The sequence below is a fragment of the Suhomyces tanzawaensis genome, assembly GCF_001661415.1.
Source record: "Suhomyces tanzawaensis NRRL Y-17324 unplaced genomic scaffold CANTAscaffold_4, whole genome shotgun sequence".
NCBI lineage: Eukaryota > Fungi > Ascomycota > Pichiomycetes > Serinales > Debaryomycetaceae > Suhomyces > Suhomyces tanzawaensis.
Genome location: NW_017963639.1, coordinates 846,733 through 868,287, shown reverse-complemented (window position 1 = coordinate 868,287; position 21,555 = coordinate 846,733). Strand labels below are relative to the sequence as shown.

The 21,555-nt window shown below is 47.2% G+C and overlaps 11 protein-coding genes across 11 annotated transcripts; 8 read left to right on the top strand and 3 right to left on the bottom strand.

Annotated features, from left to right (window-relative positions):
* Nucleotides 1-394: 394 nt before the first annotated feature.
* On the bottom strand, nucleotides 395-2,104 carry HBR3 (rRNA-binding endoribonuclease). Its single transcript, XM_020207696.1, has one exon. It carries the CDS (start codon nucleotides 1,994-1,996, stop codon nucleotides 569-571), a length of 1,428 nt encoding a protein of 475 aa, XP_020064373.1. The 5' UTR covers nucleotides 1,997-2,104; the 3' UTR covers nucleotides 395-568.
* Nucleotides 2,105-3,100: 996 nt separating this feature from the next.
* CANTADRAFT_22007 (uncharacterized protein) lies at nucleotides 3,101-4,210 on the top strand (the record flags this gene model as incomplete). The annotated part of the gene is made up of 1 exon (XM_020206772.1): nucleotides 3,101-4,210. One exon carries the CDS (start codon nucleotides 3,101-3,103, stop codon nucleotides 4,208-4,210), a length of 1,110 nt encoding a protein of 369 aa, XP_020064372.1.
* Nucleotides 4,211-5,065: 855 nt separating this feature from the next.
* Nucleotides 5,066-5,809, top strand: CANTADRAFT_22006 (glutathione S-transferase; the record flags this gene model as incomplete). Its single annotated transcript, XM_020206771.1, has 1 exon — nucleotides 5,066-5,809. The coding sequence occupies one exon, from the start codon at nucleotides 5,066-5,068 to the stop codon at nucleotides 5,807-5,809; it is 744 nt and encodes a 247-aa protein (XP_020064371.1).
* A 662-nt stretch (nucleotides 5,810-6,471) lies between these two features.
* Nucleotides 6,472-7,856, top strand: CANTADRAFT_26232 (glutathione S-transferase). Its single transcript, XM_020207695.1, has 2 exons — nucleotides 6,472-6,543; nucleotides 6,672-7,856. Exons 1-2 carry the CDS (start codon nucleotides 6,500-6,502, stop codon nucleotides 7,411-7,413), a joined length of 786 nt encoding a protein of 261 aa, XP_020064370.1. The 5' UTR covers nucleotides 6,472-6,499; the 3' UTR covers nucleotides 7,414-7,856.
* Nucleotides 7,857-8,881: 1,025 nt separating this feature from the next.
* On the top strand, nucleotides 8,882-10,102 carry CANTADRAFT_51013 (uncharacterized protein; the record flags this gene model as incomplete). Its single annotated transcript, XM_020209890.1, has 1 exon — nucleotides 8,882-10,102. One exon carries the CDS (start codon nucleotides 8,882-8,884, stop codon nucleotides 10,100-10,102), a length of 1,221 nt encoding a protein of 406 aa, XP_020064369.1.
* A 650-nt stretch (nucleotides 10,103-10,752) lies between these two features.
* On the bottom strand, nucleotides 10,753-11,338 carry CANTADRAFT_250855 (uncharacterized protein). The gene has a single exon (XM_020207319.1). The coding sequence runs from the start codon at nucleotides 11,244-11,246 to the stop codon at nucleotides 10,878-10,880; it is 369 nt and encodes a 122-aa protein (XP_020064368.1). The 5' UTR covers nucleotides 11,247-11,338; the 3' UTR covers nucleotides 10,753-10,877.
* Nucleotides 11,274-13,105, top strand: YCK2 (serine/threonine protein kinase). The gene has a single exon (XM_020207311.1). It carries the CDS (start codon nucleotides 11,431-11,433, stop codon nucleotides 12,853-12,855), a length of 1,425 nt encoding a protein of 474 aa, XP_020064367.1. The 5' UTR covers nucleotides 11,274-11,430; the 3' UTR covers nucleotides 12,856-13,105.
* A 250-nt stretch (nucleotides 13,106-13,355) lies between these two features.
* On the bottom strand, nucleotides 13,356-14,546 carry CANTADRAFT_6401 (uncharacterized protein; the record flags this gene model as incomplete). The annotated part of the gene is made up of 1 exon (XM_020210887.1): nucleotides 13,356-14,546. One exon carries the CDS (start codon nucleotides 14,544-14,546, stop codon nucleotides 13,356-13,358), a length of 1,191 nt encoding a protein of 396 aa, XP_020064366.1.
* Nucleotides 14,547-15,447: 901 nt separating this feature from the next.
* CANTADRAFT_6400 (class I SAM-dependent methyltransferase) lies at nucleotides 15,448-16,389 on the top strand (the record flags this gene model as incomplete). The annotated part of the gene is made up of 1 exon (XM_020210886.1): nucleotides 15,448-16,389. The coding sequence occupies one exon, from the start codon at nucleotides 15,448-15,450 to the stop codon at nucleotides 16,387-16,389; it is 942 nt and encodes a 313-aa protein (XP_020064365.1).
* A 530-nt stretch (nucleotides 16,390-16,919) lies between these two features.
* CANTADRAFT_51874 (E2 ubiquitin-conjugating protein) lies at nucleotides 16,920-17,624 on the top strand (the record flags this gene model as incomplete). The annotated part of the gene is made up of 1 exon (XM_020209999.1): nucleotides 16,920-17,624. One exon carries the CDS (start codon nucleotides 16,920-16,922, stop codon nucleotides 17,622-17,624), a length of 705 nt encoding a protein of 234 aa, XP_020064364.1.
* A 1,908-nt stretch (nucleotides 17,625-19,532) lies between these two features.
* Nucleotides 19,533-21,509, top strand: CHS4 (Chs4p; the record flags this gene model as incomplete). The annotated part of the gene is made up of 1 exon (XM_020210075.1): nucleotides 19,533-21,509. The coding sequence occupies one exon, from the start codon at nucleotides 19,533-19,535 to the stop codon at nucleotides 21,507-21,509; it is 1,977 nt and encodes a 658-aa protein (XP_020064363.1).
* Nucleotides 21,510-21,555: the final 46 nt, after the last annotated feature.

The window sequence follows — 21,555 nt, the reverse complement described above, 5'->3', positions numbered from 1 at the left end:
AGCGAGGTGGAACTGGCACCTCTGTACCTTGTCCGTGACTTCTACGAGTTTCTACTAGCTGCCAACACAACATTCTCGGAGTTTTTTATGACTTTCCATCACTGCTCGCTCTGCTGCATTCTCCGTATGCTCTCCAACTATGAATTTTTATCAGTCTCCCACTCTTTACATACTAACTGCCTTTCTTGTACAGCCCTTTCGCCTTTCTCTGGATCTCAATCACTTTCTATTACTATCAGTCAACTCTCTCACTTTCTCAACGAAATCCATCTTTCTCTTTTTGCTCTGGATTACTATATTGTACAACAATAATTAAACTGAACTCCTACTATTATCGCCTGCTCAACCATACTGTGTGCTCCGGCTTACAATTATACAGTAACCCAGCCTGATTCTAATTATTATTATTATTCTTGCCCACTCACTCATCTACGATACGCTGGGCTTCGTTAAAAAGTATACCCTCCTCTTTCGATTATTATAGCCTACTCACCATTACTTTCTCTGATGCACTTTCTATTATTATGGCCTACTCACTATTCACCACTCTCGATCTCTATCTGCTACCCTACTTTCTCTTCTTGGAAGCATTTGCGTTCCGTCCCCGGCCCACCTTCACACTCGAGCTCTTCACGTTCATCATGAACGGAGACACGAAGTTGTCGGCACTGCCGCCTCCAATCCACTGCTCCATGATCTTCTCGTTCTGTCTCCGCTGCCACTCGCTGTCTTTGATGGCCTGCTGGTACTCCTTCTGGTCCTCTCTCAAGATGATGGGGTTCTGCAACGACTTGTGGCGGTTCTCCTTGTTTTGCTGGTATCCAGCTCTTCCTTGACGCCTGGTGTGATTCTTACTCAATGGAGACGCGATACTGTAGATGTCACCTCTCTTACGCCACTGGAAGTTGGCCCTCAAGTGAGGGGTGATCTTCCCCGTGGTGCTCTCGATGGACACAGCACATCTGATCAAGGTGTTGCCTCCGCACTTGGGGCAGAAATGCTTTGGTTTTCCGTCTTTAGGGATCGGGGTCAACCGGAAACATGCGTGGCATCTGAACATGTAGTTTCTGACTCTTCTGATCTCTCTTCCAGACAACGAGTTCATCAAACTGAGGCCAAGCTGCATGGCCACGTTCTGACATGCAAAATCTCCCGTAGACAATGCCACCTGGAGAGAAGCCGAATCGGCGATTTCCTGGACTCGTTCGTTGGAGTCCTTCAACATTTCCTCCTTGAAGTTCTGAGGCGTGATCCAGTCCCCGTCGTCGTCGTCGTCTTCGTACTCTTCGTTCAACACGTCCGATGCCTTTTCTTCAAGCGAAGCCTGCTCGAGCCCTGATTCCAATTGTGACACCTCTTGCTGGGTTTGTTCTTGCTGGACCGCCTCCTCGACTGTCTCTACCGCCACAGGCTCCGACTCTTGTGTTGGCTCCTGTACTGGCTCTGGTACTGGCTCTGGTGCAGCCTCTTGGGGTTTAGCTTGGAACTTTCCCTTTCTCTTCCAGTTGTTCTTCTGTGGTTTCTTGACAACTACAAATCCGTCGTCCTCTTCAACCGATTGGGGTTCTTCCTCTGGCTCTGGCTCTCTAGGCTTGTATTCTTTTCTCTGGTACGCAGGCTTGGTGGTGGCTTCTTCATCTCCTTCCTTCTTTTCACCAGGGTATTCTCTCAACTTTCCGTTTCCATTGGCTTCCAATTCCAATTCGTAGGCCAAAGCTATTATGTGGATATCGTTCAAGGACAACACTGCATAGTCACCAGTGAGTCTGGAAAAATGGGACACTTTTTGAATGGACTCTGGCTTGGGCTGTCTAACTTGCAACTTGTCAGCCCATAAGAGAAGCTGATTTCTGGAGTGCTCATCTCTCAATTCGCTGTGGACACCAGGAGTGGTGTAAAACTTTTCAGCAAACTGCTGGATAGCCGAAGCTGACTGGGTGATGAGCGGGGTGGCATCAAGCACCAACGCATTGACCTTCGCTACGGATTCTGACATTGTGGTGGTAATAGAGTAGTCGTGAAAAAATTAGATGAGATGATCTGTCTTCCACGTGACCAATCACGTGAGATACAGATGCATGATGAACATATTGTTAGAATTTAGATTCTGTGTGCAGGTGTACTTTTGCTCTTTGAGAAGAAGACTATTATATGTAAATATTTATCTAATGATATTGTAACACCCAATCTAATACTATTTTCAATTTCTTTGATCGGATCCGTACGGGAGTATTTTCACCCGTTCTTTCCGTCTCTGTTTTTAGTTGAGCGATTACTTTCGTTCTTTTTGGTAATTGCTCAGCTGGATTCGTTCATTTCGTCTTGGCTTGTTTCGTCTTAAGCTTTTTCCGTATGGATGATAGTGGTTAACATCATAATGTAGCCTTATTCCTAATTTGCAATTTTGCTAAAGCGGAATTTTATGTCGTATTTTATCAATGTCGCGGTTCTCATAATGTCGTTAGAATTATGATGTCGCGCCATAATCTCGCTTAGGACGTATGTTCCAACAGATGCATGATGAACATACGTGCAGCACTGAGTTGGTGGAACACGACCCGAATTGCGCATTTATGAAGTTGCAAACAAGGCGAGGTTGCACTATTATGTTAACAGGGCAACAATCATTATGCTCATAAGGCAAAAGCTTAACATGGAACGTGCAATCACCAAATGAAGCATGTATTCGCCAATCTGAAATTAGAGACGGAAAGGACGGGGGAAATATTCCGGTGCGGATCCGATGAAAGAGATACAAATTTAGATTTATTTAAGCGGTATTCCTGTGGTTTATCGGTGTGCCGAATAGTATCAGATTGTGTGTTACAATATTATTAAATAAAGAATTACTTATAAAAGTCTTTTACCCATCTAGTTATTCTTTAGCCTGCACGGTAAGATCTAAATTCCAACAACAATTGGGGCCACTATAATCAGGGGTAAGTCTCAGTGATTTGTCGGTATCCGCATAGCATTAAACTGTGTGATAACACTGTAAATTACATGAAAGTTACACCATCTCTGAATTACCCCCAGCATATACTCAAAGAGATAATTTCTAACAGATAAGAGCAAAAGAATTAAAGTACCCTAACAAAAGATGGCTCAAACTAGCGACTTACCTGTCAAGAATGTGACCACTGTCCTTAGCAATGACAACATTACTGGTGTTGGTTTCGTCAGCCCCGAAGCTGGTGCTGCTAGAGGCAAGACCATCAATAATCTTCTAGGTGACCCACGGGAAGAGTTTAAGCCAGAATCCAAATTAGAAAGCGAGTTGGCAGATATGCCCGCAGGTAGTGATACTTCAGATGATGATACCCTAGTACTTGAGGAAATGCTGGTACTCACTCGTCAAGTTACGAGCGAAATTGAATGGGATGCTAAGTTCGATGCCGAGACCAGATACAGAGCATACTTCAAGCACTTACCTCCCTTCGACGAATATGATCTAAAAGTAGTTGGCAAATGGAAATACGTCTTGGAAAACTTGTTCCTCTACGATGAAGGGTACAAATGGTTGATCAAAAACTATGGAAAAGAAACTCCATCTCCTAATATTGAAATGGCACGCTACAAAGGTAGGGACGCTGAAATATACTTCTCAAGATTTGACTTCCATCTAGAAAGAGCAGTTACTGCGGTTAGGCTTATTGTTCCAGACTATACAAGAAAACGTTTCAGAAGCTTTTTGACTTGGCTTAATCTGGTAATCCAGAAAAAGGCTGATGCAATTCTTCGTTATCAAGTCAAACTATATTTCAAATGGAGAATGAATAGAACCCTTTCAAAAAACTACGCATCATCGAGTGACGCGCAGGAGGAGCTAATGGACGATGTTGTCCCTAGAGAGTTATCCACATTCCTTCTGTCAAAAAATAAGTTTGGAGCTTATGATATATATCTCAATCCCCCTAAAGGAAAATATGCAGAGCGGGCCGTGATGGACGAAATTGTTACGAGCTATAAAGAGTTTTGCAATTTCACTCCATATATTCAGGAGATAATGACCGATTTAAACATTCCAGAAAGCAGTATGAAACTCACACAAGAGGCTATGATTCTGGCAATAAGAATGTATGCAGACATGTCTCAAAATCTTCATGCTAACCATGATGAAATCAATTATAATGGATTTATTCATTGGGAAAGGGCACCAAAAAGAAAACGGGCAAATAAAGGTAATCATAAACGCAAGCCACAGAAATAAACGGAACCAGGAATTTTATTGACATCGAATTCGAGTCATAATTTTACACTGGAGACACCACGGTGCATCAGACGTATTAACACCGCATATTAGTATATAAGTATTTCATAAAAGAATTCTCTGAGTTACAATACCTATCAAGCATTGACAAGCTTCAACAAAGGTTGATAACACGGACTTGCCTCTGGTAGTATATTACTTTTCGCAGCTCCTAGATCCTCGTTGTTGGTGTTACGGTATTTCTATAACGAGTGACGAGATGCAAGGATAAGAAACCACCAATGCGCTAACCTGTTAAATCCTTCGTGGTGCCCCAATTGCCAACGAAGTATGTAGATTCAAGGGCGATTTAGCTCACAAAGTCCAATGATTTAATTATGGCTCTGTCTTTTCACACCAATTATGGACCTGAACAATTCAATTACCGCAGCCACATGCATTCGTCTCAGCTACCATTTCCTAGTACCTGGAAATTCTGGCTCTGGAATCAGCCATCTACCTGCCTGCGATGCGGGACACGGCCATCATCTGCACTGCATTCTCCACGATTTTCACAGCCAATTCTAAGCCATTTTCATCCATCGACAATCTTCCTCCAGATGGCCCCGCCATCGCCAACTGCACATGCCCAGTGGCAAAGCCGTGTATCGCCGGCACCACCTCCCCTCCGTGACCATCGCTTACAAACCGTTGGTGACCCCAGACAATGCCAATTGTCTGCGACATTATCATATGCATAGATTGCTGTGTCGCGGAATCAGACTACATTCATAACGGCTATTGCTCGAGTATTTAACAGACACGGTATCCGGCATTCTCCTCTTCTGGTTCTAATCTCAGCTTGATATTGTTGCCATGCCCGAAAAGATCATTTTGCACTGGCTTAACTTCTCCAGATCCCACAGAATCTTGTGGCTCTTGGAGGAGCTCAACGTGGACTACGAGCTCAAGTTGTACCAGCGGACCAAAGAGTTCAGGGCTCCCAAAGAGTTGAACAAGGTGCACCCGCTCGGCAAGTCGCCAGTGATAGAAATTGTCGCTGCTGACGGCACCTCCAAGGTGATTGCCGAGTCTGGACACATCACCAACTATCTCATCCGTAAGTACGATACCGAGGGTCGGTTGGTGCCCAGCTCCGACGACGACAAGGAGAAGGCCGAGTGGTTCCTGCATTACGTGGAAGGTACCCTCCAGCCATTGTTGGTGTCGCTCTTGGTGGGCGAAACCGCAAAGCAAATGGCTCCGTTTGGAACCAAGTTTTTGGTCAACAAGGTGGTTAAGGCTATGAACGACGGATTCTACCTCAGCGAGTTGCTCAAGAACCTCGACTACTTGGAGTCCATCGCCAAGGCCCAGCATGCCAAGGGTAGCGAGTATCTCGTGGGTGATAAGTTGAACGGCGCAGACATCTTGGCTTCGTTTCCCATCCAGCAGAATGTCTTCAGTAATCCAGAGAGGGCTCAGTCCATCTTTGGTAGAAGCGACGTTTACAAAAAGTACCCCCACTTGCACCAGTGGGCCCAATTCATTGCAAAGGAGCCCAAGTATGTCAAGGCCAACCAGATCATCGAGAAGCTTGAAGGCAAGTCCAAGTTGTGATGGTCCGATTATGTATATTCTGAAAACTATGAATTAGCTAGGTCCATGTATATGGTTTTATGTTCCCATGGTCGGCTCTGTTCATCAGTAGAGTACATACAAGCTAAGCACAGATATATCACCCTGTATTGGGTCAAATAGGATCACTTGAGTATTAGAAATGGCATTGTGGTCACTGGAGCTGTGTTAAACATTATTAGCATTACGATCTGAGCTAAACTATTCATGTTTTTAATACTGGCTGACCAAGTGATTCATCAGTTATAAGAATATTCTTAATACTATTAGTATTACCAACTGGTAGATCAATTTTTAGAGTACTCTTCAGATATCTTAGTATCGCCTACCATCTATCTTTTAATACTATTCTTGGGGAAGAACTGATTGTCAAAATGGTACCCATGAATGCTACCAAATTCGACACCTAATGGCCAGGGAACCATTTTTGGTTCCTCAGCTAGACGAGCTCAACACTCACCTGGCCCAGCGATCGATCCCCAATACATTTTCTGTTGGTCCCTGGGCCGTCTCTGGGCCCCGCTTGTATGCCCCACATCGTCGATAACGGCCCAGTTAGGATCAGATGAGCATCCCCCCGCAAAATTCTTGCCCCGATTAGGAAATTGTCCTTGAACATCGAGAACTATTTAAGGATGGACACGGCCTGGTGGACGTCCACCACAGCATCAAATGGCTTCAATTCAAAGAAAGCGTGACAGATTCGTCTTGCATTGGTACGTAGGCTCCTAGCAGCCCCAAATTGCTGGAAAATGGCAGTGTCTGGCTCTTCTGGCATTTCGGCCAGGTTCGTCTATTTTTTGCCCTGTCTGCATTCCTTGTCCAAAACACCCACTAACCTCAGGCTTGACCAGTCAAGATCACATCGTATAGTGTTCCTTCTTGAGCTCTTGGACCTCGACTACGAAGTCAAGGTCCACTTACGGCACCCAGCCACCTGGAGAGGCCCAAAAGAGCTTTTCAAGGTGCACCCATTGGGAAAGTCTCCAATTCTCGAAATCTTCCATGGCGACGGGCTGGCCCCGCTCGTGTTGGCGGAAAGTGGCTTCATCGTGCAGTACCTCATCCGAACCTATGATTATTCTGAACTTCTCACCCCCACCCATCCTCGTGAAAAGATCCAGGCAGATTACTTCATGCACTATGCCGAGGGAACGTTGCAACCGTTGATGATCTCGCTTCTCATCAACTCGGCCGCCAAGGATGTGGCTCCCCGGGGATTGAAGTCGCTCACCAAAATCATCACTAAAGGCTTGAACAATGCCTATTACTACCACGAGTGGCTCTTGAACATGGACTACTTGGAGAATCAGCTCGCAAAAGAAAGTTCGGGCTATTTTGTGGGAAACAAGCTTACGGGGGCAGATATCATGCTCACGTTTCCAGTGTACGAGAACATCTTTGACAACGAAGTGGGAATCAAGGAAATCACTGGCATGAAGGAAGACTTGTTCAAAAAGTACCCCCGGCTCGCAGCCTGGTCCATGATGATCAGAGAGCACCCAGTGTACAACAGGGTGACTGAGATTATGGACGAGCAGCTCCAGGAGTACATTACTCTGCACGCCAAGAAGAAGAAGAAGTAAAGAGACGAAGGTAATGGGGGTGGCCAATTATGCGTTTCTCAGTGTAACTGAAAATTCGCAGAGGAGCATTGTCTCAGCCTGACTCGTATTGGTTGAAATAATTAACTTACGCATCCTAGCCGGTAACGGGAACACCAAGGAAGCGACCAGCCCTAAAGATTGTTACATCACTGGTAATTTAAGAGCGAATGTAACACCGAAGCCTCGAGAATTCCGAGAAAATATCATAGCTTCTGCGGAATTAAACACCTATGCTAGCTCGGACGCCACAGAGCGCAGCCCTAAACAGCGGACTGATTTCATACCCCCAGAGCTTAGAAACAGGCCACCTTAATGCGGCTTCTACCACCCTCAATTGCGAATGAATGGGCCAGTTATGACTTATCGCAGCCCATTCCCTGTACTAATTAAATAAATAATCCACGAATGTGATAATCCCCAAGCAGGTGCTCCCATAGCACTATATTTGTAACAACACCTAGGGCGCATCCCTGAACCACATGTAGCACAATCACTTTTAGGAAATGTCTGCGGTCCAATAGTTTCCGTTATCGCAATCGCTAGCATTATTGTGTAATGGGCAGCACAAGTGCCACCAACGCTGGATCAGTGGAGCTAGCATGCTGCCTTCCTGATTCGGCTACTTCGGTGCTGGGAGCCCACCTCTGAGTCCGGAAGTGCCGCTGATTAAAATGATAGGTGCCACACCGTCGTTGCGGCTTTCGCTCGATGGGGCAAGCTTAGATAAGCACGCAATCAGTAATATTCTCGATAGTGCTTGCCAAACCAGCTGTATAGCTGCGAGCAGCTTGCGTTTCCTACAACTAGCTAGCCCGATATGTTCGGTGACCCTCCTAGAATTCCACCTGCTCTACTTGGCAATGCTGGCTCGCTTAAACCTCTACTGCCCTCACGTTTTCAGGGCCCATCCATGCGCACCAACCCAGATTCCCCACAACCCTTGAATCGCTCTCGCACGCTCGTGCCCATTCGCCATCCTCAATCAACAGATCCCAACACCTGTCATTTGTAAGCAGCAGGTGGTGCTAGCGCGGAATTGGCCCAGGTATGGCGGAAATCGTCCCTGTCTAATAGAATTGCATCAGCCGTGGCTCTCAGGGTGCTGTCACCAGCACCGCCAGTCGCTGGGACCTAGGAGCCTGTAAACAGTATGTAAAAGTCGCCATAATGCCCAGCGAGTGTCTCCTAGGTGCTCTCCGGGCTCCCCTCGTATATTTCGTCGATGTCTCTGGTGTAATCTCAACTAGAGTAGAAATCTCCTACTGGGCTGACGTAATCGGGAGTTGCTAATGAGGCTTTTCGCAGCCACACCTGTGGTCCCAAATTAATTGATATACCTAGATGACAAATCGAACTACCCCATAGCTAGCGATCGGTATAAAAAGACCTGGTGTCCGCGTTGCAGATCAACCAGATTACCTTCCCAGAAGCATCTAACACTACCACCATGGCCCCAACCACTGCCCCAGTAAAAGAAGACGAATTCAACGACGTGGTTGAGAAGCTTGCTAAGTTCAAGCCTCTCGGCTTTACCTTGAAAAGAGGAATCAAGATCGCTCCTCACAAGTCTGCAGAGGACAGGTTGCCACCATCCACCAAGGCACGTTACGCCAGACACAACATTGAGTTGCCTGACGGGTACCCAGTGATTCCTGCAGCTGACACCATCCCTAAGTTTGCTGATGAAGCCTACAAGATCAGAGATGCCGACTACGCCTACATCGAGAGAGCCAAGAACGCTGACCCTGAGAAGAAGGCGTTGTTCGGAGCTGCTAAGGAAGTCAAGGACTTGACCAAGCACATTGGTACCGAGATCGTTGGTTTGCAATTGGCTGACTTGAACGACAAGCAAAAGGACGAATTGGCCTTGTTGGTTGCCGAAAGAGTGGTTGTGTTCTTCAGAGACCAGGACTTGTCTCCCCTCAAGCAATTAGAATTGGGTGACTACTGGGGACAGGTCGAAGTGCACCCACAAGCCGCCAGATTGGTCGACGGTATCTCTGTCATCTGGCAAGATTACTTCAGAGACCTTGGCTTGCCAATTTCTTTCAAGAACTCTCAGCTCGGAAACTCCACTTGGCACACTGACTTGGTCCACGAGCACCAGCCTGCAGGTATCACCCACTTGCACAACGATGCCATTCCTTCCGTTGGTGGTGACACTCTCTGGGCATCTGGTTATGCTGCGTACGACAAGTTGTCGCCTGCTCTCCAAAAGTTCTTGGATGGTAAGACTGCGATCTACAGATCGGCACATCCTTACCTCGACAGGGAAAACCCATTTGCCGGTCCCAAGTTCATTGAGAGAGAGCACCCTCTTGTCAGAACCCACCCAGCCACTGGCTGGAAGTCTCTCTTTGTGAACAGACCTATGACTGTCAGAATCGTTGGGTTGTTGCCTGCCGAGTCCGACCTTATCTTGAACTACTTGTACGATATTTACGAGAAGAATTTGGACATCCAGGTCAGATTCAACTGGCAACCTACCAAGGAAGGCTTGGGAACCTCTGCTATCTGGGATAACAGAATCTCCCAACACAACGCGGTCTGGGACCACGAAGGAAAGGAGGCCCGTCACGGTACCAGAGTCACCTCTTTGGCCGAAGTGCCATACTTCGACCCTAACTCCAAGTCTCAGAGAGAGGCTCTCGGCTTGGACTTGAACTAGGTGCAAAATAAATATGAAGAGTTGATATTCGTAGATATTCGTAGTACTGGGGTTATCGGCGATGTAGCAGATTGTGGTACAAAGCGGGAACGGAGATCTGGGGTTTGGCAGGTCTACGAACCAACTTCTGTTGTGTAACTGGTATGTCAGGCCACCTTTGCGGGAGCAATTAATAATCTGAGGACTACGTTGCTGTGTCAGATAATAGCTAATGTCGGATATAATTTCGGACTTGCTGAAATGTTGAGTATTGACGGAAATCACTTGACTTGAATTTGTTCTTTTATCTTAGTGAGTGGATTGTTGTACTGTACTTTTCAGGTGATCAATTGATTCAATCTACGTTGCTATCGATCTAGTTCTGGCAAGTGTCACGAAGTGTACAAATATGGACTTCGCTACGAATATTAAACCACAAAAGGGACAGCCCCATTTTGTAATTTCCACAAATTTTCCAATTTTTGCACGAAATCTAAAGTGACAACCAGTAGAAACAGCCAAAATAACGTAGATCCTTGGATGCATCCAAAGTTTCCATTCATCTTCATATTATTGGCATTACTCTATTGCTTTCCAATTTCTCAAAGTAAAAGCTATTTACTGTGAAATATTATTGTTCTAGCCACTCAGGTAGTGAAATAGTGGTATGTCGCCAGGGCTGACGGGTCAGTTCTGCTGGTATTATTGCCTCACCAGCCAGGCGGTGCAATGAAAAAATTATTCTACACCAGTTTAACTGCCGGCCAGATTCCCAAACGGCCCCTCCACCTTTTCTTCATGGCTCGTCGTGGCAACTCTCCTCCCACCAGGAGACTTCCGCATTGGGCAAAAGGCTCCTCCTCGCCCACATCGCCAGGTCACGTGCGTTGGTCCTCACAACTTCATGCCAAACGGAGCCACCAGCGCCTTCCGGGCGGAGCCGGACAGCCCAGCAGCGGCACCCTATCGTCGTTGCAGCAGGACCTCCAGCAGCAGCAGCAGCAGCAGCACCATCCAACCATCCCTGCCCCCTAATCGTATCTCGTCTCTCGTCACTCGTACCGTCGCACCTCCGCCACAAAAACGCTCGTGAACGGCAGAGAAAAATTCGTTCTACAATTCTCAACCAGCAACTCCCACCAGAGTGTAGCACTTCGTTGGACATTTCTACTACCACACAGTGGACCCATTCGGATAGCTTGAAGCCTACCTCCAGCACCAGTTACACCTTGCCGTCTCTCCACGAGTCGCTTGATTGATTGATTTGTGTGAACATTCACAACACCCAGCGGGTATCGTATCGTGCCTGTGTTGATCGTTGATCTGGACCATCCATAGAGAAGGACACCATGTCTAGCCGTGCCCAGTTATCCTCCAACCCAGCCGCGTTGGCAGCAGCCGCCGCCACCCACAACCCCAGCACCAGCAACACCAGCAACTCCAACAGCTCGGTGGTCGGATTGCACTACAAGATCGGCAAGAAGATCGGGGAGGGCTCCTTCGGTGTCATCTTCGAAGGTACCAACATAATAAACGGGGTTCCTGTGGCCATCAAGTTCGAGCCCAGAAAAACCGAGGCGCCCCAGTTGAGAGACGAGTACAGAACATATAAGCATTTGCAGGGGTCTGGCGGCATTCCAAACGCCTACTACTTCGGCCAGGAGGGCTTGCACAACATCTTGGTCATCGACTTGTTGGGACCCTCGCTCGAGGACTTGTTTGATTGGTGTGGCAGAAGATTCTCGGTCAAGACCGTGGTGCAAATTGCCAACCAGATGTTGGACTTGGTCGAAGAGGTCCATCGTCATGACTTGATTTATAGAGATATCAAGCCTGATAACTTTTTGATTGGTCGTCAGGGCTTGACCGACGAGAACAACGTCCACTTGATTGACTTCGGTATGGCCAAGCAGTACCGTGATCCAAGAACCAAACAGCATATTCCTTACAGAGAAAAGAAGTCTTTGAGTGGTACTGCTCGTTACATGTCCATCAACACCCACTTGGGTAGAGAACAGCTGAGAAGAGACGACTTGGAAGCCTTGGGTCATGTGTTCTTCTACTTTTTGAGAGGCCAGTTACCTTGGCAAGGTCTTAAGGCGCCAACCAATAAGCAAAAGTACGAAAAGATTGGTGACAAGAAGAGAACCACTCCTGCAGTTACTTTGTGTGAAGGCTTACCAAGACAATTTGCGGAATATTTGGATTCGGTTAGAAGTTTGCCATTTGATGCCGAGCCTGCGTACGAAGAGTACAGAATGTTACTCTTGTCAGTGTTGGACGACTTGGGCCAAACTGCCGACGGTGACTATGATTGGCTTCATCTCAACGGGGGTAAAGGTTGGGATGCTTCTATCAACAAGAAACCAAACTTGCATGGATACGGTCATCCAAACCCACCTAACGAAAGAGAAAGACGTCATCGTGACCAAAGAAGAAGCAGACAACATCAACAGCAAAATGGTCAAAGTCAGCAACAGCAACAACTCAGCGCTGCTCAATTGCATCAACAAAAGTTGCAACACTTGGTTAACAGACCATTACCTCCAATTAAGCAAGAATCACAAAGTGGCGTTCCACACTCTGGCTCCAAAAACAACATCAACTCAAGTACTGGTGATTTGTTAACGAACCAACCCATCAAGACTCAACCTCAGAACACCCAGAAGTTTGAGAATGTTCCTTCAAACAGACAAAATCAATACGAGCAACAGAAGATCCTTGATGACCATGAAGAACACAAGGGTTTCTGGTCGAAATTATGCTGTCAATAGTCTGTTTGTAAGTGGTATTTTTATTCAACTCATCAAAAGATACCGTCCAATAGAAATAAGAATAATCATGCTAACCAATTCATTGATGTATTGATTTAAACCCCAAATCCCTTACACTGTGACTCATATTTTTATTCAGTTTTTATGATTCTTTTTCCAAAATTCAATTCTTATACTAGATCAGCATTTTCATTCTGTTTATCATCCGGATAAGCACGCCGCTCAATCGGTTTATCTTTCTTTGATCTAAGCTTCTCTTGAAACATAATAAATCCCACTACAATTATATTCTTCCTTGCAGTTTGTTTGAATATAGAGTTGATTTCAATATACTTCTAATTACATTCTACTACTTAATATGAAGATACTAATAAACAACGAGAGGAATCAATGTAGAAAGGAACCTTGATACTGGAATCTTAGAGTTAAACAATTTACGTTCATTCATACATAAGGTGTGTCTTCAATGTCGAGTAGTGGAGCTCATACACATAATCCCACTAGCCCGACTTGGGCCTGATAGCTTGTTCAATCTTTTCCCATTCGCTAGGGGAAACTTCCATCTCTTTCCAAGTAGATTGCAAATATTCTGCTGTTTCCTTCAATAATTCGATGGTTTCCTGTTTCTGGAAGTTACCATCCTTATCTCTACAACCAGAGTTAATCACATCTAATCTATCCTTCAACGTTTTCACACGGTAGTCGACCCATTGCGAATAGAAGCTATTGTAAATAGAGCCATAATTGACTTCGGGTTTGACAGTGGACAAAACGGAAGTGTCTTTCTTCATGCAATCTTTGGCCTTGTAGGAGGTAACCATGGTTATTCTTTCGGAGATACCAATAGGGCTTGGGGCAATGTGCTCTATGAGTCTTCCTTGGAGGACAGCTGCATATCCGGCCTGAGGGCCAGGAACGATGGCTACTTGACCCGATCCAGAGGGGCCCATTCTCAAGCTAGTTTCTCCGCCGATCATCTCGGTGGTGTCTGATAACATCAATACACAAACAAATGGGTAACTGTCGTGGTGCCATCCGACCACAGCTGGGATGTCATTCCCGTTGGAGTCTCCCTTACTGGCTGCTTGAGCATGGACGATTCTTTCTTCGGCAGCATGGGCAGGGTCCTTCATTGAAACGTTAACATGGGCAATTTCGTAGTCCATGATAACTTCCAACTCTACCCCAGCCATTTTGCTTACCAATTCCATAGTCTTGGGGTGCTTCCAAGCTTGGTACGTGAAGGGAGCGTCGATCACATCGTCGTTCTTGACGTAACCTCTCATGACACTGTCCAAACCGGAGGTAGAGCTATAACAGTATCTCGAGTACTTGAGAAACAAGTCCTTTTGGAGAATCTCCTGTCTCATGAGCGCAATGGCTTCATCGGTGAAGAGGGGAAAGGGATCACTGACTCCGATAGGAGAGATCTGGTGTTTGTGGGTCAAGCCAAGCTCTTCCATTGTGAGTCTTCTGGTGTTGTTGAACTTGTGCTTGGAAATGGGGCCATCAGCGTAGAACTGAAGGTGCTTAGCAGGATCAAACACAACGTTGGCTGTGGATTCGACTCCAGTGATCTTCTTCGCAGCTTCGTATTTCGCAGCTAAATCGGTGGCCCAGGCAGACTCAGGGAGGCACTGGTGGACATTGCCTTTTGCAATGGAATCAACTAGTTGGGGATGGGGCACCATTGTAGGTAGAGTATGTGTCGATGTTTGGGGTGGGTGGGCTGGAATCAAGATCGTCCAGATAAGGGAAAAGTCGACTTGCGGCAAGCAGCGATTTAAATAGTAAGCAAACGGACTGAAAGATTAAGTCTTGCCACTTGATTGCAGCGGGAACAGATAAGACACCCTCCGTCCCGGGGTTCCTGGAGGCTTATTTATATCGATGGTGAAATTGATAAGATCTCCAGTATGCGGAACTTTTACCTATTTTGTTTAGCGCATCCGGGATTAGCATTGGCAAATCAATCTGACGGGATGAGCTGGGGAAGATCGGCAATCGCCCAAGTCGCGAAGCAAACACTGCAGACCACCCGCAATAATAAGCCATTCGCTTCCGGCGACTGTCTCTGGTTTAAGGTCCAGCCCAACTGAAGGTTTCGTTATTGATGCCTGAGTAGGTGCTGGAGTCCTGGGGCTGGCCGCGAAAAATACTGCGGTGAGTGACTGCAAGCTGCCGATCCAAAGGCGGGCCCCAGTAAAGCGGATAGGAGAATCCGAGACCAGAATAACTCCAGGTATGAGTTCGTATTGTAGGCTATTATTGGGGATTGTCGTGGTTAGGTTGTTCCTTTTACTCAAGGCACAGGGGACATCCAGATGTGCGGCTGAGATCGCCAATCCAGTGGCTATTTCACTGTTTCGGGAGGAGTGGCACAAGTGCCACGGGACCATTAGGCAAGAAGCTGCAACGCCTTAGCGGGACGCCTGAGAATTCCCCATGAGAATTCCCCATGAGATGCCCCACTAGTTGCCCCTCACCAAGATGGTGGACTAATCATCCTGACACTGCCAGTAGGAGCCCTATCCGCGCGAAACCACCCCACAAATGGAAAGTCCTCGCACTGCACGATCAAGGCAATTCAACATGCACCAATTCTCCCATACCGATGCCATTGCGGCCAACAACAAGGTGTTCGATGAAGACTTCGCCATCAAGTATGAGAACACCGAGGGCATGCAGGTGCTGAGTAGGATCATGGCCAAAATTGTTCTCGAGTTCGACGTAAGTGGACCCCGCAAGACCCGCGAGGAGTCCGCTAGCTTGATGGGGGACCCCCAGACGTTGTCGATCGGATCCAAAGCCCAGCACAGTGCTCCCTCGGAAGACTTCCCTTACCCGTTGATTAGACCCGGGATCAAACTCATGGACTTTGCCTGCGGCACCGGGTTGTTCACACAGAGGCTTTTTCCTTACTTGCAAGGTGACTCTCACACAGAAGTGGTGGGAATAGACATCAGCAGACCGTTCTTGGACTCGTTTGACAAAAAGGCCGCTGCCAACAGATCCGAGCGATTATCCATCTCTTCTTATCTCTATGATATCATTGACCCTGCCAAACAGGCAGAGTTGGATGCGAAGTTCGGGGGCCAGTTTGACGTGATCGTGTGTACTATCTCTTATCACCACATTGAGAACTACAGGGACGTCACCAAGAAGTTGGCCACGTTCTTACGGCCTGGCGGATGGTTGTTGATCTTGGACTTCTACAACGAAGACGTCGAATCCTGTGAACAAAGTGAGAATGCCACCAATGCCGTGAGACATATGGGGGGCTTGAAAGTCGACTCCATGAACGATACTCTCGGCCCCTATTCTGGTCTCATCAATGTTTCCAGTGCCAGGGAGACCAGAGCCCACTTATGGCAAAAGAGAGAGTTCATTGAGAATCACTTGACCAAGAGTGTCAACGAAAAGATGGATGCAGGCGAATTGAATTCCAAGCTCGATGCTAGCGGCGATACCGTATATTTGGTAGAGGTCAGCTTTATCTTGGCAGTTGGCCAGGCAGGGCCCACTAACAAATAATGCAGTGAATAGCATTGACCACTCTGACCAGCCCAGCTTTCATCTACAGCATTGTCAATCCGTTGACTTCACTTTCGGGATTGAGAGGTACTTCAACATTGGATGCGAAATGCGGTGTTTCAACTTGCTTGATGCAAAATGGAGTTTCACCTTCCTTGAGCAAGCTGGGTTTTCAGGGTTTTGAATAGTGTTTTTAGAGAACAATTCAACGCGAGCTAGACCACTTTTTGTTCAGAGTATTAACATCTTATTCGAGAATCATCACCAGTATTCGCATCGGATCAGTTGCATCAAGAGGTCAATAAAGAACATGGCCAAAACTCCGATGCAATGTTTTTTTAGATTATTGAAGTAAAGCTTAGGATCGAGACGCAATCTAACCCATAGGGACCATCAACATGATATAGTGGGGGTTTCCATAGCACAAAACGTCTGTGGCCCCATCCAGGTAGATTATATGCCTGAGCATTTCATAGAATATATTTGGATTCGCACGCTTACCAAATCATCAATCCATCCTTACCACCACTATGGCTACTAGGCAATCGCAACGAGCACTTACAAAGGAGTATAAGCTCTTGAGTGCCAACCCACCTCCTTTTGTCATCGCCAAACCCAACGATGAAAACATCTTGGAGTGGCATTACGTGATAACCGGGCCTCCCGAGTCTCCCTACGAGGATGGCCAGTATCACGGCATCTTGCGGTTCCCCAAAGAATACCCTTTCAAGCCTCCTTCGATCTCCATGGTCACTCCTAACGGCCGTTTTGCATGCAACCAACGTCTCTGCTTGTCCATAAGCGATTTCCACCCCGACACATGGAACCCAGCGTGGAGTGTGTCCACGATTTTGACGGGGTTGTTGAGTTTTATGACCGGAGACGAAAAGACGGCAGGGTCCATCACCAGCAGCGACAGTGTCAAGCGGAAGTTGGCCAGAGAGAGTAAAGAGTGGAACATGCGGGAGAACGTCAGGTTCAGGAAACAGTTTCCCGACTTAGTGGAGCAGAACCGGGTAGACGTGGCCAAGGCGCAGGAGGTGGTAGCCCCCACAACCGAGCCCGAGAAGGCAGAGGAGCCCATCAACATAGGTGAGAGCTTGGAGTTCATGGACCCAGAGGACCGGGCGAGGTTGTCCCAGGAGGACGATATACGGCCTGCAAGCATCCCATCGTTGACGGTGATTGGAATGGTGGTGGCTGCATTTGTGGCGGTGTACTGCTTGGTAGGATAGATTTCTCCCGATGGTAATAACGGTAGGTATTATGAGTAGACCTAATCAATAGACAAGAGCAGGTGTAGAATAAGGGCAGGCTAGCAGTGCTTTGGGAGGGATCTATCGAAGCATCCGTAAATTTGTGGCTTTACCAAAGTTGACTATTTATCAACATTCGAGTCAGATGCTTAATACATTTTGGCCAGGTGGTCTTTGGGAGGGCACCTGGAGAGGATATACTGATAATTGTATGCCGAAGAGCGGTTCATTGAGCCCAACTGGGTTGGCTGAAACAACTGAGACTGCCCGAGAGGCAGTTGGGTCACTGTAGGGATGTTTTAGTCAAATTATGGGTACTTCAGGCCCGATTCGCCACTTCTAGGCTACTTCGAGGCCCCATTAGTCATTGTTGCCTCTCATGGCCCCATTGGTCAAGTTATCACTTCTTCTAGCCCATTAGTCAAGTGATTGCTATTTCTGGCTTGATTAGCCACTTCTGGGCTCCTTCTGTCCCCATTAGTCAAGCGATGGCTTCTCCTGGCCGATAGTGAAGTAAGAACCCCTGCAGGGCCCTCTAAGTCAGAAGCTTATTCAAGGCAATTTCCAAGTAACACCCATACTACCAACACTATTCTGGGTCCAAAGCCCTCTGCTGGGCCCACCAGCCAAGCTACGGCCACTTCTGGCCTACCAGCCATGTTGCGGCAACTTCTGCCCATTAGCCTGATAAAGCCACTGGTGCCACATTGGCTTCTAAGGGTCTAGACCAGTGGATGCTTCTAGACCCGTCCGTCGTCTAGCACCACAGGAAGTCGTACAGTCAACTTCCCGTACACACTAACAACCTATTGGTTGTGTAGTTACTGATGTGCCAGTACCGCTGGCTGGCTGGTGCTGGTCAGGGTCCCACTAGCAGAGCACTGTTAGCGAGGGCTGCAAAACCAGCCTAGGTGCAAATCCGGCATCTGCTGGCAAAAACGCCCCTGGAGTCGCGGTCCCGCTACCGAACTGGTGGCAGTATTGAAGGAGCATCTGATGATAAATCAGTAACTTAAGAAGTAAGAACCCAAGAATGCTGAGTATTACAGATCATTGGAATAGACTCTGTATGGGTAGTATCAGTAGCTAGACTAATAATGTGTGTTGGTGATGAATGAACGATGCTCCGCAGCCTCCGCACTCCCACCCGCTCTCGCTAGCCCTCGCTAGCTCCCGCCGGCTCGCGCTGGCTCGCGTACCGCCGATCTCCCCGGAATGCTATGTTTACTCACAGATCAATCCTATTTTTGGTGCCACGGGCACAAGTACAGAGGGGCGGAGGCTGCTACTGACCGCCCACCACCGCCTGCCTCTTTCGAACCGAGGATACGCCTCGCTACGCCAACGGCCCCACCGCTCCTGCAATCTCACCGGCCCCGTGTTTGTGCCCATTTCATGACGTAGTATTCTGCCTGCACATTCTGGTTAGTTACTGCGAAGTGTTCCGGCGATCACTTCGCAATTATGGCCACCCCGTTTCTTCTGCCAGCGCCTATTCTCTCGCTTCCACCAGTCTAGTGTCACCAGTCCCGTGCCACCACCCGCTGTTCGTTGTACCAGCCAGTCCTACCTCCTAAGTACTGACGACTCCCACGCGTTTCCAGCGCTCGCTAGCACCATAATTAGCCTAACTAGCCAGAACTAGCCAGAACTAGCCAAAAATCGCTAGCCAAATTGGGCCCAAACTAGCTAGACAAAATTCCTAGCCAAAACTCGTCCCCAAAGCTTCTACCAGTGACATTCCCATCACTTTGTCGTTTGCTGAACCCTCCGCAAACGCCTTACTCCCGCCCAGCTCCCACACCACACCAAACCCTTGGCACCACGTGACCGATCGCGACGGTTTGGCTAAATTTTAACCATAGATCCACATCCTCCACCACCACCATGAGCCACCCCTACCGTCAGAAAGCGCCCCACGGCCCTGCTGACACCCCATACCCCGTGGACGTGGAGCTTCAGGACCCCCACGTCGTCCAGGACCCAAACACGGCCGTCCAGCCGTTGCCTTCCCAGTACATTGAGCCCCAGTTCTACCACGACCAGCCTGTCCACGAGTCCCAGGCCCAAATCACGTCTGGTCCGGGCTCCGTGGTCTCGGGATCAGGATCAGGATCAGGCTCAGCTACCTCCCCGGTCGAGGCCCATCCAGGTGACACCATCGACTCGCAAAATCCATTCCCTACCCTCCATAACGGCGCCAGAACCTTGAGCAGCTCCTCGGCTCCTTACCCAGTGTATGAGGCACTGACCCCTCCTCCGGTTTTCCCTGCTAAGGAGTCCATCATCTCACCTCCTTCCAACCCACTATCTACTTCTTCTTCAGTGACGAACTTGAATCTCAACCAGCATAGCTCGCTTGACAACAAGTACTCCAAGTCGGAGAACAACTTGGCCACCCCTCTTGGGGCCGGCAAGTATGGCCACAACCGTTCAGTGTCGTCGACTTCCTCCTTCTTCTATGACAAAAACGACAATGCCAGTATGGTGGACTTTTCGCAAAACGTTATCACCCAGTACCTCGGTCAAAACTCAAACACATTGCTTCCAAGAATCAAGACCATCGAGTTATACAGAAAGAATGCTAAAAAATCTAATGATCCCAATGTGTTGTTCCAGTACGCTCAGTACATGCTTCAGACTGCATTATTATTGGATGAAACTAACACTAATTCTAGTTTAAATCCTTCACAACTCAATTCCGTGGAAAACTCGCCAAGAAAGGCCCCTCTTCCTCTTGAAAAGGAATCGCTCAATGTGAAGAACCATAAGAAGTCAAAGTCTTCCAATTCCATTGACTTACTCAATAGCGACAACATCGATAAAATCGATGACAGAAAGTTGAAGCGTGCATTATTGAAAGAAGCGACCCTTTACCTCAAAAGGTTGTCAGATAAGGGTTATGTGGAAGCCCAATACTTACTTGCAGATGCTTACAGTTCGGGTGCTTTAGAAAAGATTGAGAATAGAGAAGCTTTCCAATTATTTCAATCCGCTGCTAAACATGGCCATGTGGAATCTGCTTACAGAACTTCGTATTGCTATGAAGAAGGTTTGGGAACTGGTAGAGATGCAAGAAAATCGGTCGAGTACCTCAAAATGGCTGCAGCCAAGAATCATCCTGCCGCCATGTACAAATTGGGCGTCTACTCCTTCTATGGTAGAATGGGTTTATCTCAGCAGACATCAACAAAGAAGTTGGGTATCAAATGGTTGGAAAGAGCATCCAATGTTGCCACTGAATTGATCGCAGCCGCACCTTATGAATTGGGTAAAATCTACTTCAATGGTTTCCAGGATATTGTTATCCCTGACAAAAAATATGCATTGGAATTATACTCCCAGGCAGCCGCATTAGGACACGTTCAATCAGCAGCAATTTTGGGTAAGTTCTACGAAGTCGGTGAAATCGTTCCCCAAGACAGCAATTTGTCTATTCATTATTACACAGAAGCTGCATTAGGAGGTGATCCAGAATCTATGTTGGCTATGTGTGCTTGGTATCTTGTTGGTAACGAGCCATATCTTCCAAAAGACGAGAGTGAAGCCTTTGAATGGGCTAAAAGAGCTGCCATGTGTAACTTACCAAAAGCTCAATTTGCATTAGCCAACTTTTATGAAAAAGGTATTGGTTGTATCAAGAATGTGAACGAATCACAAACATGGTATAAGAAGGCTGCAGAGAATGGAGATGAAAAGTCTTTGAGTAGAATGGCCGATAAAGACTTGGCATCTAAATTAGAGAAGAAGTTAAGAAAAAAGAAGTCCAACAATGTGTTGGCAGCTGCTAATGCTAATGGGGTAGCGGTTCCTACTGCCACTAGTAAGAATGCTGCTCAAGATAAAGATTGTGTGATTATGTGATCATTTGCCTCCACAGTCTTTAAGCAAGTTCGATACTTTATTTGAG